The sequence below is a fragment of the Engystomops pustulosus genome, chromosome 4 (assembly GCF_040894005.1).
Source record: "Engystomops pustulosus chromosome 4, aEngPut4.maternal, whole genome shotgun sequence".
Classification (NCBI taxonomy): Eukaryota; Metazoa; Chordata; class Amphibia; order Anura; family Leptodactylidae; genus Engystomops; species Engystomops pustulosus.
In genome coordinates this window covers 145,005,153-145,023,217 of record NC_092414.1, presented here as the reverse complement: position 1 = coordinate 145,023,217, position 18,065 = coordinate 145,005,153, and the positions used below count along the sequence as shown (strand labels likewise).

At 42.2% G+C, this 18,065-nt stretch overlaps 1 protein-coding gene across 1 annotated transcript; it reads left to right on the top strand.

The window, feature by feature from the left end:
- The first annotated feature begins 3,486 nt into the window (after positions 1 to 3,486).
- On the top strand, positions 3,487 to 17,685 carry OAZ2 (ornithine decarboxylase antizyme 2). Its single transcript, XM_072147957.1, is given in 6 exon segments — positions 3,487 to 3,751; positions 10,173 to 10,248; positions 10,250 to 10,330; positions 13,512 to 13,687; positions 16,614 to 16,699; positions 17,229 to 17,685. Coding segments are annotated over 6 exon segments (570 nt in total). The 5' UTR covers positions 3,487 to 3,731; the 3' UTR covers positions 17,360 to 17,685.
- Positions 17,686 to 18,065: the final 380 nt, after the last annotated feature.

The window sequence follows — 18,065 nt, the reverse complement described above, 5'->3', positions numbered from 1 at the left end:
TCCGAATTACCATCCGTGGGCATGGCGCCATCAGTCGGTAGCTCTAGGCACAGCAGCAGTGCCGTCGCTAAGCGACAGCAGGCGGTGCTCAAACTGCTGAGCCTAGGCGATAAAAGGCACACCGCCCAAGAGCTATTACAGGGCATTCCACATCAAACTTGTTAACTTTGTCGCCACCCTGCTGTGTAATCCACAAAATATACTTGCAAACTTTTATCATTTACCGATATTATTTCAGCGCTTCTTGCGCATCTGTTTACATTCCCCTCACCCGGCATATCCTAAACTTATAAGAACGCTACTACACTTGATCTTATACAAAAGGTTCTTAGAAGTGCTGTTTGGGGAGTAGCCTAGAGACAGGGGCTTGGATTGGCGAAAGCTCGCCTGGCAGCGGAGCGCCAGCTCCATGCCAAGATCCAACTAACATAGTTTTAACTGCAGCACCTTTAATCTACTACTAGTTCACTGCCTCCATACATGGTCCCCTTATCAAACAAGCTGTGTCAGGCAGAATTTTGGGTTGTTTTCATGGCTTCCATGTTAACTTTGTCGCCACCCTGCTGTGTAATCCACAAAATATACTGGCAAACTTTTATCATGTACCGATATTATTTGAGCGCTTCTTGCTCACCTCCTTTGGTTCCTCTCTGCCACCCATTGGTTTGAAGCCTGAGTCCATTTAGGGTATGTCACCATGCCACTCTCTAGCCTGCTGCCGCTGCCTCTGCATGCCGTCCCCTATAGTGTCAGGGTCAATTATTGCATGTTTTAGATGCTATCTAGCTTCATTCTGTCACTCTGTCATGGCCATGCTGTTGCCCATAATTTTGGCATAATGGTGCGATTAGTGCTCGCTCATCTCTAATCCTTAACCCTTTCAGGACCTGGCCCTTTTTTGTTTTTTCATTTTCATTTTTTACTCCCCATGATCAAAAATCCATAACTTTTTTATTTTTCCATGTACAGAGCTGTGTGACGGCTTATTTTCTGCGTAACAAATTGCACTTCATAGAGATGGTATTGAATATTCCATGCCGTGTACTAGGAAGCGGGAAAAAAATTCCAAATGCAGTGAAATAGGTAAAAAAACGCATTTGTGCCGCCTTCTTGTGGGCTTGGATTTTACGGATTTCACTGTGCGCCCCAAATGACATGTCTACTTTATTCTTTGGGTCAGTACGATTACGGGGATACCAAATTTGTATAGGTTTTATAATGTTTTCATACATTTAAAAAAATTAAAACCTTCTGTACAAAAATTTTTTGGGGGATTTTGCCATCTTCTGGCGCTAATAACTTTTTTATACTTTGGTGTACTGAGCTGTGGGTGGTGTCGTTTTTTGCGGATTTTGATGACGTTTACAATGTTATCAATTTTAGGACTGTTCGACCTTGTGATCACTTTTTATAGAATTTTTCAATTTTTTTAAATGACAAAAAAAGTGCCATTTTCGACTTTGGGTGCGATTTTCCGTTACGGGATTAAACGCAGTGAAAAAACGTTATCATATTTTGATAGATCGGGCATTTTCGGACGCAGCGATACCTAATGTGTTTATGATTTTTACTGTTTATTTATATTTATATCAGTTCTAGGGAAAGGGGGGTGATTTGAGTTTTTAGGGTTTTTTATTATAATTTTTTTTTTTAACTTTTTTTTATTTTTATTTTTAGTACTTTTCAGACTCCCTAGGGTACTTTAACCCTAGGGGGTCTGCACGATCCTATCATATACTGCCATACTACAGTATGGCAGTATATGGGGATTTTGCTACTCATACATTACAATGTGCTGATAGCACATTCTAATGCATGGGTTTACCCGAAGAAGCCTTGGGTCTTCGCGAGACCCGAGGTTACCATGGCGACGGATCGCCGCTCCCCGATGACGTCACGGGGAGCGGCGATCCTCGAAAAGATGGCGGCGGCGCCTTTTGAAGCCGCCGGCAGCATTGCCGGCGGCGATCGAGGTGAAAACACCCGCGATCGGTACTAGCACCGATCGCGGGTGTTACCGGTAAGCCTTTGCTGCAATATGCAGCAAAGACTTACCTGCTATGGAGAGGGCTCAGCGCATGAGCCCTCTCCATGCACCCGCGGCCGACCCGTGACGTGCTATTACACGAGATGCGAGATGACGTCATCCACAAGTCCTGGTTGTGCAGCACTGCTGAGAGGAAGGTTGGCTGTTTCTATCTACACTATTACTACACCTATCCTACACTACACAATGGGGCAGATTTATCAAGCTGTCTGAAGTCAGAATATTTCTAGTTGCCCATGGCAACCAATCACAGCTCAGCTTTCATTTTACCAGTGCTCATGAATATTTTAAAGGGGAGCTGTGATTGGTTGCCATGTGCAACTAGAAATATTCTGACATTCAGACAGCTTGATAAATCTGCCCCAATGTTTCAACACTGCCACATCCATCCGACACTACAAACAAGCACAACACTTATACACAGTACTTCTATCCTGTATATATTGACACAGCAATGCACTACTCCTCCCATCCTGTATACATATGGACACAGCACTGTACCACTACTCCTACCTTGATATATGGGCACAGCAATGCATTACTACAAGTACCCTGCATTTATATGGGCATAGCACTATACTACTAGTACTCATTCATATATATATATATATATATATATATATATATATATATATATATATATATCCCATCCTATATAAATGGACACAGCACTGTACTACTCCTTTCATCCTGTGTGTGTATATATATATATATATATATATATATATATATATGTATATGAGAGCAGCACTGTACTACTACTCCCATCCTTTACATATGGACACAGCATTGCCTTACTACTGGTACCCTCCATTTAGATGGGCACAGCACTTCGCTACTACTCCCATCCTCTATATAGTGGCACAGTGCTTCACTACAACTACCATCCTCTATATATATGGGTACAGCACAATACTACTACTCCCATCATGTATATATATGGGCACATCACTGTACTACTATTAGTACCCTGGATTTATATGGCCACAACACTGCACTACTACTCCCATCCAGTATATGTATGGGCACAGCACTGCACTACTACTGCAGCACTATACATGGGGGTGAATTGACCTTACTAGAACGATCAGGCAGTGATGATGATGATGTCGCTCGCTATAGAGGAAGGATTACTCTGACCCTATCATCTGTGTCAGTGAAGAAACAACATCACATATCACTGAGGACCTTCGCCTCAATAGCCCCGCCCCTTTGCGGGGTCGTCGGGGTGGGCGTGGCCTTGAGATGTCGGAACGCAAAACAACAACAGAAAAAACGGAAGCGCAGGACGAGAGCGAGGCTGACGTCTATAGCAACTCGAGAGAGAGAGCGAGAACCGGCGTCACCACACGTCCAATCAGAGGTTCCAGGTCACCTGACGTGAGGAGGGGGCGTGGTCTGGGAAGGTTCTGGAGCGCAGGGGGCGGAGTAAGGTCAGTAACCGAGCGGAGTTGTAGAGGAGCGCAGGAGAGTGCGGCTAGTGGCCACTCAGCACCGGGAACTATCGGGGGCCGGATGCGGGTTTTGTGCATTACCAGGAAAGCACAGAAGACGCGCAATTATCTACCAGAGACTCCCAAAACTAATCCAGTGCCTGAGCGCTGCACGGGTGACGGCACAGCGGAAGGCTCCGGGCCCAGACACACACAACGCTCCGTACAGATCAGGACACGGCGCGGGGAGAATGATAGACCCGCAGGACAGGTGCGGAGAGCAGGGGAGGGCCGGGGTCCTTAGGATGATAAGTGTGCAGCCGCACAATAGGCGGTGACCTGTGTCAGGTGACTGCCCGTGTATATATAGAGCCTGGGACATAAACAACTTGCAGGTAACGTAATACAAGGGACAGAGCTGTGTGCTGGCAGACGCACAGGAGTGCAATCTGATCTGCTGCTGGACTTGTGTCTTCCTGGGTGTGTTTCATCATGGCCTAAGCAGAAGAGACATATGAGGCGAACATGCCACACGCCTGACACGGGGTCATTGTAGGGCCCATATAGGGGGAGCGTCTTGTGTAGTCCCTGCGTCTGGTGTGAATATATCATTAACTACACAGAGGGATATAACATAATATACTTTTCTAATATACAGCCCACCCCTCACATCTAGGTAAAGGGCTCACCCACAATGACAGCGAAGGCCGGGTTTAGATACTGTGGCTATAGAGCAGAGATCACACCTTGGTAGGTTCCATTCCCCTTTTCAATTTTAAATAATTAAAATAATAGTTTGTCTTTTTTGTACCAATAATAATGGAAGAGAAATGCGAGGTAACCTCAAGTGTATTTAAGTCAGTGGAAGACTTTCTGTTCATCTTCTGATTTTAGTTTTTGTTGCGCTCTCTTAAAGGAAATCTACCATCATAATCAAGCATGGTAAACCAGGGGCAATTGCTCAAAGATCCAGGCACTAGCTATAGATCCACTGTGACTGTGGTAATCTTATATTTATTATCCATGGCCCCTCGTTGCTGCAGCTTCCCAGGCTGTTATAGGTTCTGCCTGATGTAATCTCACACAATGGGAGGGGGATTGTGCTTCTGTACAGTGTAACAACCTGTGAATCCAAAGCACAGACAAACTCTGGTAGCACCCCCATGGAGTTTCGGTCTCATTAGTATACTTTTAAAAGTTGATTTTTAGAAGGAAGGAGGCCATGAACTGCAAAGAGTTTTTATGTTCTCTCTGTGTTTGCGTGAGTTTCCTCCCACACTAAATAAAAAACATACTGGTAGGCTGATTAGATTGTGAGCCTCATCGAGGACATGGACTGATTTGGCAAGCTCTGTGCAGCGCTGCGTAATCTGTGTGCGCTATATAAATAAAGGAATTATTATTATGGATAACGAATAGAAGATCACCACAGTCACAGTGCATCTATGAGTAAGTGTCCCTGGTTTATCATGCTTGATTTTGATGGCTGATTTCTTTTAAAATGGAGCGTGTATCAGTTGTAGGTTTTTTTCCCCTTATTTAGGTTGTACTGTACTAGTTGTAGTGTGTACCAGTATGTCATGATACCAGAGACATACTTGTGACTGGTACATTATTTTCTGTCACACATTGGTCTTTGGGTTTTTGCAGCAGCACAGATCTATTCCGCTGGTATTCGTATTACTAAGAAAGAGATTAGAGTCCAGCTACCGATCATTGGAGTTATTCTAAAAGAGGTCTTCTGGTTGTTGTTTTTTTTTCCCGCCATATGTAGTACATACACTATGTGTACATATAAAGTTGGACAGGAAGAGAAGTAACCCCTAGGCTTATGTTAAAGGGGTTTTCCACTAAAGGATTGAAAAAACAAAAATGGCTCACTCATGTAGGTTATATATTATTGTTTCATCCATAGGGGAAGATGCATGGATGGGAAACGATGGCAATTACCACGTGGCAGAAGACGTTTTTTCTGAATATTTTTTAATTGCTGGATATAACCCTTAAAGGGTTATTTCCATCCGAAATGTAATGGCATATAGCTGGTGCCAATCTCTGTTCAGTTAACCTTGCATCCCAGTCCCAGTTGCATAGATGCTGTGTTCTGCATTGCCAGGTTGCTACAATCTCTGCTGCTTTGTAAGGACAAGAGCGCTAACTCATTCTTGTGATTTTTGATGTGCCCCTGCATAAAGTTATATACCATATATACTCGAGTATAAGTCCTACTTGGCTTATACTGGAGTATATAAAAAAATGAACTTCCCTCTGGTGCTCCCAGCAGCTCCTTTTCCCTCTTGGCTTACTGTATAAAAGCGAAGGAATAGACAGGTCCACGCACTCTCCCCATGCATGCCTCGTGATGACATAATTTCCTTTTTTGGGGGGGGGGGGTTAGTGGTAAAACTGTGCCTAGGTCAGCTTATACTTGAACAATGGTAAGGGAATAAAATATTTTCTTAAAAAATTATGGAAACAGATGTGTTTATGTCACCCATTTATTCAACTGAAATGACCTTTGGCTCTGCACATCACCCTATTTAGGTGAATGTAGTGCAGTATATGCTGTCCCTACATAAGAGTGTAGTTTGTAGTGGTTTCTTCATTGATCCCCTCCTTATGAAGTGTATATGTTCCAATACATTATCTAGATTGGTGCCTTCATTTCCTCTAAGTACAAAACACACCTTGGCTCGCCCCAACAAATGGCCTCTTCTGGTGTCCAGACCTGAACACAATATTGAGCTATACAATGAAGCAATGGCCTTCGTTTCCACTCCAACTGGCCCATTATGTAGCCTCTGATGTATAGAATTGATCAGCACGCACCATGAAGCTCTGGGCTTAAACCTGAGTAAGGACATAGAGGAGCTGAATTGCCCATGAAGGTATAGTTACTGTTAGATGGTAATGGATGTTCTGTACATGATGAATTGCTAATTCCCTGTGTCTGGATTAGGCCTGAATGTAATAAGCAGCTCACATGCAGCCTCTGAGGGGATTGTTGGATGGATGATGTCCTTTATCCCTGTGACCTTATGACGGAAAAGTTATGTAAGGGCAGGATGGAATTTTTAGATTGAGAACCTGAAACTTAATGTTCCGATATCGCTTTCTTGTTGGTGTGGGGTCAGTGTATTGTTACAGTCACAGATCTCATGGACGTTTAATTAGATGCCCAGACTGCCATCTATTTTTTTTTTTTTTTTTTTCCTCCTGTTATAATTTACACCTGGTTTTGGTGTCAAACACTGCATCAGAAAACCTAACTCCTAAATAAAATGTAATGTATCAATTCATGCTTTGAAGACATGCTGCTGACACTGTGATAAAGTGGTTCAGGAACCTTGGAGGGAGAATTTAGGGAGCTGTATGAGCAGGAGATCAGAGGGTTTGCTCTTGATGTGTGCGTCAAAATATAATAATCTTCCTTGGACGGTAATCAGTATTGGTTGGATTAGCTGGTGACCTTCCCAGTGCACATTTCCCTGATTGAATGGAATTCTTAGGAGGAAGAAAGGAATAACAGGCTGGAATAGCACTGGCATTTCCTCCAGCAATTGACACTTTTGGGTATTCTCAATATGACATTTGTGGATAGGGCAAACCAGTTATGTAATTCAAAGCCTGACATAAATATCCATGTGGACATTCCCTTCTCTCAATTGGACATGCTAGAACTACCTGAAAAGCCACGTTTGGGACTTTGTACACCTTTTCTGAAGAACAAGGGCCAGATGGCTTCTGTACATTTCAGAAGTAAATGTGAAAACCGCCATCATTTTTATCATTAATTGTTCCTTTTCCATGGGTGTAGTTGATGGATCTATGGCATAAGAAATGCACATACCATGAATAGCAAAGGTGGGAATACCTGCTGAATAAATTCTGCACTACAACCAATAAAATACAGTAGATGACTGTCATTCCCCATATGAGTAGGCCCTCGGTGTATGGGATTGTTACTGCAGCTCTCTTCCATATAAAGCATGGTAAATGTTTTCCTTTAGGCTATGTTCATTGAACAGGACGTGTCTGAGAAGAGCATCTAAGGCTAATTTCAGCTCTGGATGTGATGTGGCGCTAGGTCTTATTTTCCCATGAACAGGAATTCACATTTATTGTTGAACAAAAAAAATCTACATCTTCTCTAACATTATAACTCCCCAAACTCTGAATTTCTTGTGACTCAATTTCTATTGGAATCATTCGGCCCAATCTCTCATGTTCAGCACTTTCCTTAAATGAGCCCTTCATGTATAGGTAGCACCTGCTTGTGGCGCATATGCAGCGCATCAGTCAGTGATTTTATCCCATGAAACCTTTACCCATGTCCAACCTCTTGTAGCATCTAAAAGATATACCATATTTTTCGGACTATAAGGCGCACAAAAAATTCTTTGATTCTCTCAGAAATCAAAGGTGCGCCTTATATATGAACCGTACTTACAGACAACTGCTGCCTTGAGCTGTGCACAGGTCTGCCACCTGCTGGTTATTCTTCCTTATAATCAGGTGTGCCTTATAATCAGATGTGCCTTATATATGAACCTAGATGTTATAGCAGAAATTTATTTAAGGTGTGCCTTATAATCCGGAGCGCCTTAATGTAAAAATATATATGGTACTAATTTTCAGGGGAGGCCTTATATTTCTAAGCTTAAAGAAAATTGCACTAGGTCTTATTTTTGGAAAAACAGGGTAATCATATCGTCCCATATTATGATAGTCATGGGCTCTCTTAAAGGGGTATTCTCATATTGGCAAATTATTTTTTCCATGATGAAAAATTTATAATTTTTTTTCCAATATACTTCATGTAACAATTCCTACTGGTTTTCTAGATCTCTACCATAAGGCTTTCTATAGAATGACGGCAAGCAGACAGAAATCTGACCATGGACACACAGGTGCCCCGTGAATCTGTGTGACCATCTGGAAGTAAAAATAGAAGCTTTTTATAGAATTGATACAGAAAGTATATTGTAAAAGTATATAACTTTTCATTATACAAACAATAACATTTATTTCCTGAAATGGGAAGAACCCTTTACGGTTAGGCTTATTACTGGTTGTCACTGGCCAGGCAAAAATAAATTTTATCTTCTTAACATTAACACTTCTAATAAAGTAGTATTATTTATATTAATTAACTAAAAAATCTGTATTGATAAGGTTCCTTAAATCATATAATCGTTGCCTTACAAATATGTACATTTGTAGTCAGGGTCCTCCTATTGTATATATCTGATAATATCGCTATCACTCTCTATGGCGGTGATGGCAAACCTTTTGGAGACCGAGTGCCCAAACTACAACCAAAATCCACTTATTTACCGTGAAGCGCCAACATGGCATTTGAAGCAGTAACTTATTGATACCCGTTCTTCCACATCTTTCAATCGTATTGGCCTCCTGAGGCAACCAATACAGTTGAAAGAAGGGAAAATTAAGGCATCATTGTAGCTTCTCTGCAGGGTCTCTCTGTAGAGGAAGAATGTTAGGTGCAGCAGAAGGACCTCCAAAGATAATGCAATTCTGTCAGCACCTTCTCACTATTCCTGCAATTCCAAAGAGCCAAGAAGTGACGCTTTAAAATAGTGCTGAGAACAGAATCTCTTAAGTTTCCTGGGACTGCAGGAAGTTTTGGTGGATTGCCACCTGATGGTCTGAGTGCCCACAGAAATGGCTCCGAGTGCCACCTCTGGCACCCGTGCCATAGGTTCTCCACCACTGCTCTATGGTGCTCAGTGCAAAATCCCAGGGTGTGGGTGGGGACTATCTGAGCAGACACATTACTGTATTATGCATCTAGGTGTGTGAGGGTGCAGGTGTTTATACACTTTCATCTAGCTTCTGACATTGTACTAACACACTGACACATAGAGATGGGGATGAGACAGGTCAGTGATGCATGAAATGATTACAGAGGCTGATAGACCATTAGACTGTTACACTGTGGGCTCTGCTACATCTCACTGACATGTGCCTGCCTTTCCCCGGATCACTTATTTCCTTATAGCTTGTAGTTTGCAGCCTCTCTCTCTGCTCACGATCTCCTGGCAGGAAGTGATCAGTGAGTCTCTGAGCTCTATGCAGAGGGCGGGGCTACAGACAGTAATCTCATCTGCACAGTCTCAACCAAGATGGCGGCCACCTGACCCTAAGTGAGAATTTGCTGGGGGAACCCTAGTCTAGGGGAAACTAAAATTGTGTACACCAGGACTGATGGAGAAAGGTTGGAATTATATCCGTGAAATGCTGTATTTTTGTTAATAACAGTGAATTAGAGAATGTGTTCTCATTTTGTTGTGCTGAGTACATATAAGAAACTTGCCTTCGTGGGAATACGTGGGTAGTAAAAAGCTACTCTTTCTTGATAACCCAAGGCTTTTGCTAGATATCAGACCTCTTCTGTGCTGAAAATGATGTGACCAAATCAGTAATTTTGTGCTACCTCCATGGATCACACTGCACGTATGTTAACATCTTAGACATCAAGGACCCGTCAGGCTACATTCACACAGTGCGCTTGGATTGCGTTTTGAAAAGCATTGCAAGTGCATTGGAGAAACTTCTCCCCAAATGCACATGAGTGATAACCAAAACGCTTGCATTCAGTAAGTGGCAGCATTTGTTTTGCCTTGTTAAAATGTTAATATTAATCACCCTTTTCTTTTTTTCTTTTGCAGTAGTATTTTACCTTTGAGTAGCAATCCCCAGCTTCAATGCTGCAGGCACCTCATTCCCGGGCCTCTGTGGTGCTCCTGATGCCCCTCACCCACTGTTGAAGATCCCCGGTGGGCGAGGGGACAGCAGGGATCCCGCACTCCCAGCTGTGATTTATAAGGTATGAATGCTTCTCAATTTTTATAGCAAAAGTTTTTTTTTTTTTTTTGTATTTGCAGTTTTATATATGGCTCTACACAGCACAGCTCCACTAGGAAAACAATAAAGGAAAATTATCATGTGGTAGTAAAAGTAAACATACTTGCTATCACAGTCTTCTCCAGAATCCCGGCGCTGGTCTTTATGAAGTTTGACACTCCAAGAACGCTGAAAAAAAAGAAATCAGAAAAACAGCTACACTGGCACAATGTCTGTGGATTATTCATGCCTCTAACATGAGAGGTGGGTATCTATCACGCAGGAGGCATGAATAATTAACAACCTGGAGTGCCGGACATAGCACCCGGCGCTGTGTAGTTACTTTTTCTAGTAGTTTTTTTTTTTTTTTTTTTTAACCATGATCCCGGCATAGCCTAATGAAGACAAGCGCTGGGATCCAAGAGAAGACAGCAATAGCAAGTATGTTTAGTTTTGCTACCACATAGTGGTTAAAGGAAATCAACCATCAAAATCGAGCATGGTAAACCAGGGGCACTTACTCATAGATCCAGGCACTGGACTATGGTGATCTTGTATTTGTTATACATAGCCTTCTGCCATGGATAACAGATATAAGAAGATTACCACAGTCCAGTGCCTGGATCTATGAGTACGTTACTCTTAAAGTTCAGATGGGCAACACCTTCTCTCTCCTCATTCATGTGCCTTTGCTACCAGTTTCAGGAGTCCCTGCTACCCACAGCAACATCCCTTCCCTCACAGCAGGCGTCTCCATCTGATAAATCCTATCCTGCTGCTTCCCACCTCCTTCCTTGTGTAACGCTCACTGCTTGGTCTTGTAAAGCGTGTCCTGCTGCTCCTGTCTCTCAGCCATGCTCCTCCCTCACTGCTCAGTCTTTCCGTCCCACTAGCATTGTCATTTTAGGAGGAGCAGATCTTGACAAATATCTCTGTAAATCATTATAAGATTTGTTTATTGATTCTATTTTGTTAAAGGTGTGATAGCCTTTAGAGGAAATCTACCACCAGGATCAAGTACTGTATTGTAAACCAAACACACTTACATGCTGGAGTGGGCCCCATCAGGCAGGATCCACTATTCTTTTAGCTTCCTATGCCCTTGTTTTTATGAAAGAAAAGTCTTTAAAAATTAAGCAAATTAACCTGAGGGGCTCTGGATTCCATAGCTGTCAATGCAGCTCCTCGGGTTCGTTTGCATAATTTTCAAAGCCTTTTCCTTAAAAACAAGGGCATAAGAAAATAAAGAAAAGCAGATGCGAGAGGGGGCACACACCAGTATGTCAGTGTGCTTGGTTTACAAGCATTGATCCTGGTCGTAGATGTCCTTTAAGGTGTAGCAGACCTGTTTTAAAGTTTTTGTTTTATAAAGTCACCGTCTGAAACTTTTTTTTTCTCACTCCCTTCTTCTTATCTGCTGTAGAGAAGTGGTGAACAACTCTTTGAGTCTGCTCAGAGATGCATTTCTCCCATTTTAGCTTTTTAGTCTAATGCTCTAATGGTATTTACCACCTAACCTTGGATGATGCACACAAAATGGTGCGGGCGAGGTCAAGTCATTTCTCCGTGTGAACATCACTGCTAATATAAGTTGGTTAAAGTGTTTACTGTAGATCTAAATATAGGGATGTATACAAATGTGTCGCCTGCCTGTAAACTATTATATTACAAGGGCAGACAGGGCACATCCAGCAAGGTTCTCCAAACAAGTTGCTTTTGGTTTGCAACTAAAGCAGAAGAAGGCTGCCAATAACCTGTTCTCTTGTGCAGGTTGATGCAGCGATCTATGTATGTTTTTCTTATGCAATACTTGTAAAAATTAAAGAGGTTGAGTTGGGCACATAAACAGACTACACGTCCTTATGGGCTTGTGGTTTAGGGTCCTAAATATCCCTGTATGAGGGCTGTCTGTAGGCAAAATGTTAAAAACATAACACAAAATACACAACATACATTTATACTCCCCTAGATGTGAGTCTGGAGCCAGCGCCTCTTGCATTACTTCAATGAAGCCAAGCTTATACCCTGGTTTCATGCAGCTTTGGAGCGGTACAAGAGGAGTGCCAATCTTTTGGTTTGGGTTTTTTTTTTTTTTTTTATCTTTTAAATGACCCCATGTGAAAAATTGATAAAGGGTAAATTGAGATACTCAACAATCAGTCCATAAGGACCATTGAGTGTTTTTAGTTTCCCCTGACATGTTCCCTTTACAATTTTTTATTTTTATTACTTTTGTCATTTTTATGCATAATACAGTAGCAGTGTGGAGTGAATTCCGCATCCTTTACACTACATGGACAGATACCCTGATATGACTGCAACTTGGGGTCTGTACGTGATAAGGCGATAGTTACAAAGTCACCCACAATTTAATGTACAGTAATTCCCCACCAACTTGTCCACTCTTTATTATAAAGCATTTTCCTGTATTAAAGGGACACAAGGGGTTTTCTCCAGATTATATACCCCATCCCAAAAAATAAAAATGTACTACAAAATGGTCCTTGTGAGAACTGATTCTCGACTTGCAAAAAATTAACTGCCATTTACCTTATGCAAAAAAAAACTTTATTGTACAAACGTTTTTAAACATTGTAGGGCCTTACAATAAAGACTGTCATTGGTGCCATAGGGTAAATGACACACTGTTTGTGAAACATGTGAACATGGCCTAATAGTGTTATATCATGTGACTATTGGCCAATAAAAGCAGCTCTAAGGGTATAGGCACACAGCTTAACAGGCCGTTTTACCAATAGGCATGTAATCTTTGATCCCAAAATGTTTTAGAAGTAATGTGAAAAATTAGTTGCTACAATGAAACTACAATTTAGTTGTATAGTGTGCAAATGGCTGCATGAACCTGTGTTAAACACTAATCTTATTGTTTTTTTTTTCTCCCTTTATGATTGTGTTGGGACTCCCAGATGTTTTTAAGTCCTGCAAATAGTACACCGTGTTCTGTTACAGGGTTCTTGCATCATCTTACTGCTAATCCCTTGTCTTCTGCGCTCATCTAATAGCAGAATTACTTCTTTCGCTGTATTAAGGCATCTATATACTGTACATATTTCACATTATAACTTAAACAATGCATTAAGCCCATGTCATTTCATTGCAGGCTTCCCATTTGTCTAATATGTTTTGTCTATCTCTTGGTTTAGGACGAGAAGCTTACGGTTTCTCAGGATCTCTCGGGGAATGATGGGAAGCCCCACCTCGTCCATTTTCAATATAAGGTCACCGAGGTGAAACATTCCTCATGGAAGGCCATGCTGTCAAATCAGAGCCTCTTTGTGGAAATACCCGAGGGCGTCTTAGCTGATGGGAGCAAAGAGGGGTATGTCACAATAATGTAAAGTAACGTTTCCTTACCTGATGATGATATTACAGGCTAATAACAAAAGTAATGACGAAAGGAAGCAATAGAATGAAAATTTTTCATTTTGGGTAGGCTTAATTTTTGTTTTTCAATTGCTTTGCAGTTGATAATTTACTTTTAAATTGATGAAGACCTTATAGAGTATTGTTTTACTTTACTTTTCTATGTACCGTATTTTTCGGACTATAAGACGCACTGGACCATAAGACGCACATAGGTTTTAGAGGAGGAAAAATAAGAAAAAATGTTTTTTCCCCCAAATAGTATGCTAAAACATTTTAATAAAGTAACAGTAAAGTAACTGGGTGGTGCAGTGCAGCCATGTTCCTCTTTGGAGAGGGGCAGGGGCGAGCAGCGGTCACCCCCTCCTCCTCTCCCGGACACCGCCGTCTATCATTAGATAGAATTATGCTGGCATGTAGTCAGGGGGTCTCAAGAGTTACCAGGGCTGTATAGGTATGCGCATATGTGACAATGGTCACAAGAGCTTACAATCTATGAGAAGGAGGAGGACACATGAGATGACAGTGCTTGTACAATAGTCACAAGAGCTTACAATCTATGAGGAGGAGGGGGACACAGGAGGTGACAGCGCTTGTACAATGGTCCCCAGAGCTTACAATCTATGAGGAAGAGGATACAGGAGATGTGAGTGCTTGTATGATGGCCACAAGAGCTTACAATCTATGAGTAGGATAAGGGGGCAGAGGAGGTGACAATCCTTGTACAATGGCCACAAGAGCTTACAATCTATGAGGAGGGGGACACAGGAGATGACAGTGCTTGTACAATGGCCACAAGAGCTTACAATCTATGAGGAGGGGGACACAGGAGATGACAGTGCTTGTACAATGGTCACAAGAGCTTACAATCTATGAGGAGGATGAGGGGACACAGGAGGTGACAGTCCTTGTACAATGGTCACAAGAGCTTACAATCTATGGGGAGGGGGACACAGGAGGTGACAATCCTTGTGAAATGGCCATAAGAGCTTACAATCTATGGGGAGGAGGAGGACACAGGAGGTGATAGTCCTTGTACAATGGCCACAAGAGCTTACAATCTATGGGGAGGGGACACAGGAGGTGACAGTCCTTGTACGATGGCCACAAGAGCTTACAATCTATGGGGAGGGGACACAGGAGGTGACAGTCCTTGTACAATGGTCACAAGAGCTTGGTCTGTGGGGTAAGGTACCTTCAAAAGACAGCAGCCTCTACATACCAGGCAACAAGGGGTTAAGACTGTGAGAGCAGAGACCGGGGGAAGGGAGCACTTATCACTTATCTGATCCTGTGTTCCGGAGAGAAGTTACAGGTCAGACACAGCACAGTACAGGCTCCTCTGCACACACTGCCGGCAGCCTTCACCTTCTTCTTCACTCTGAGCTACTTACAAGCCCAGCGGGGATTGGCCAGAGTCTGTGCCTTTCTCCTCCCCCTCTCTATCCACTGCTGCTGCTCTGCCACAAAGCTGGAGGACATCGATATATACATGAGTTACAAAGCGCTGCGCTCTGCCAGCTTTAGCTGCCCTCCATTCCCTCCAGCAGTGGAGGGCTGAGAGGAGGAGAGGAGCGTAGCGGCACTCTGCACAGCCGCTGCGCTCCACTGTGAAGGGCTGCGCTTACTGCCAGCATTAGCTGGCAGAGCGCAGCTCCATCCCCTCCTGCAGGCTACATCCGGACTATAAGACGCACTACTGTTTTTTCCCCATTTTCTGGGGAAAAAAAGTGCGTCTTATAGTCCAGAAAATACGGTACATTACCACCTCCAAACAATCGTGTATGTGGCAGAATCAGAGTGCACTCATGGGTTTTAAAGGAAATCTACCATTTGTTTTTATGCATTATGTGCCAAACATACCCTGAGAATGCTGTAGCTACACTGATGCAGAAACATATCTTGTTTAATCCCTGAACTGAGTGGCTTTGCTCAAAAAAACAATTATAAAATTATGATGAGGTTCTATTGCTCCTGTGGCTGCCCCTGCGCTCTACTCCTTCCCTAATTATGCGCTGCTCCAGCCTTGTCCCGCCCAAAATAAGTAGAGCATACATAATCGCTGTGTTGTCCCTAACATGCAGGAGTAATCAATTGCTGCACCATCCCCCAGCTGCTGTGTAGGAGTCATCCGGGTCAGGTTGATTGGTCCTTTCTAGACATTTTGGGCAACTCCTGTGTGCATGGAAGTAATGTGTTTATGTATGGCAGCCGGGGCACCCAGCTTTCCCAAGGTCCTGAATTTTATAATTGTTTCTTGAGGAAAAACCACTCCGTTGGAGGATTAAACAATATATATGTTTCTGCATAAGGGTCGCTACAGCATTCTCGAGGTATGTTTGATTCACAATGCATAACAATGCTCCTGGGACTCCCAGCTCTCACTAATGGGTGGGATGTCAGGATGAGCATGCGCCCTGCTGCTCTATTCATTGTCTATTGAGTATTCCGCGATTGCTATAGCTGTGCGTGTAGTATTTGTCTTTCCCATACAATTGAATGGCACATGTCCTGTCTATCACTAAAGTTTGGATAATAAGATCACTGCTCTCCCGAGAGCTGGGAGTCAAGTTCTCCTGATCGTTTGGGGTCCCAGCTGTCGTACTCTCGCCTTTCAACTTATCATTATCCCACATATTTAGGATGATGAATGGATGTTAATAAAGATGCTGCGGCATTCGGCCAAGCATTTAAGCCCTTTCAAACAGCTGTGCATTGGGGTTACAAAGCATTAAACCCGCCTGATAACTTGTCCTGATGAAGACTATCCATGGATTGGGCCTGGAAAACCCCTTAAATTTATCACATTAATGTAAACATTTCACTACTAAATTCTCCATTAGTGCTGCTAAATGTTCTGATGTTTATTGTTTTCTTATTAGGTTGCTGGCTCTACTTGAGTATGCAGAAGAAAAGATGAAAGTTAGATATGTCTTTATCTGCTTCAGAAAGAGTAGAGAAGACAGAGGTAAGTAAGATAACCTGCCACATCTTTAGCTGGCTAACCTTGGGATTATAAAAAGCTTGTTGTCTAGAATTATAACTTCTATGCTTCCAAAATTCTTGCTACATTTTGAAATACATCAATAGATGTGAGCATTATTTGCAGTGACTGTGTCAGATCACATTGTATATACAGTTAGTGTCTAGTATTTTCATTATGCGGAATAACAGAACTTCTCATGTACATGGCAAGAATTGGATATTATATATTACAGATCTTGCCAGCTATGAGCTTTGGCATGGCTTGATGCCATGCCATGACCTGGTTCTGGGTATTGCATAATTTACAAGGCTTCTATAAATACTCAAAGGAATAGCTGGGTTACCTCAAAGTATCTCATGGCTAATTTGACAAAAGAAGCGGGTTTATCTGGACACGTAGCTGTCAGAACATGCTTTTCTCCACCCGTAAGGAAGATGTTAATAAGTTGGTTATCAATTTAAACCTGCCTTGACATTTTTTTTTTCTTTTCTCCATTCTATTTTTAACATAGGTCCACTCCTCAAGACATTCAGTTTCTTGGGCTTTGAGATAGTGCGCCCAGGGCACCCCTGTGTTCCTGCACGTCCAGAAGTTCTGTTTATGGTGTACAGCCTTGACCAGAGCTCATCTGATGAGGAATGATCTAAAGAGGACATGTAGTTCTTTGTAGCTCAGTTTTGTTTGAGTTTTTGTTTTCCTAGTGTGTATCCAAGTAGCTGTTGCGAATTTCTCGCATTTATTTTCCCTGAGCATGGGAGGACAAGCGCGCATGGTAATGCGATGGACTGATATTTTTGGCCTTTCTTTCAGTTTTATGAATAAGATTTGTTGTCGACTTTTTCTGCAATTTTTTTTGTTTGTTTGTTTAAAAGCATCAACTTCAAGCACCTTGCAGTCTGTGTTCACAAACATATATTCAGAATGTAGTTGAAGCTGCATATGAAAAAAATACTTATCTTAAATGCCAAGCTGTTGTGGGTGTATTTTTTCTGTCTCCATTCTGAATGCTGGTCATGCATGTTGGCTGAATGCCTATCTGATGGTTGTTTGGCCAAGGGTGCATGTCTATTTTGATAGAAAATTGAAAGGAACTAATGTAAGACGCTTTTTTTGCAATAACTGGCAGAGCTGGCATTTCCTGTGAGTCAACACAGGATGTGGTAATATAGCAGGGACCCAGTAAATATCATAATGGGGTAGGCAATGTAGGAATTTTTCTATTCTGCTATTCCACTTTAAATATATATTTATTGGGCAGACAACCCAAGAACTCGATCACATTTGAATTCCCTACTATTTGTATATTCAAACACTTATGTTTATGGAAGAAGCCATTTGAACATTAGGG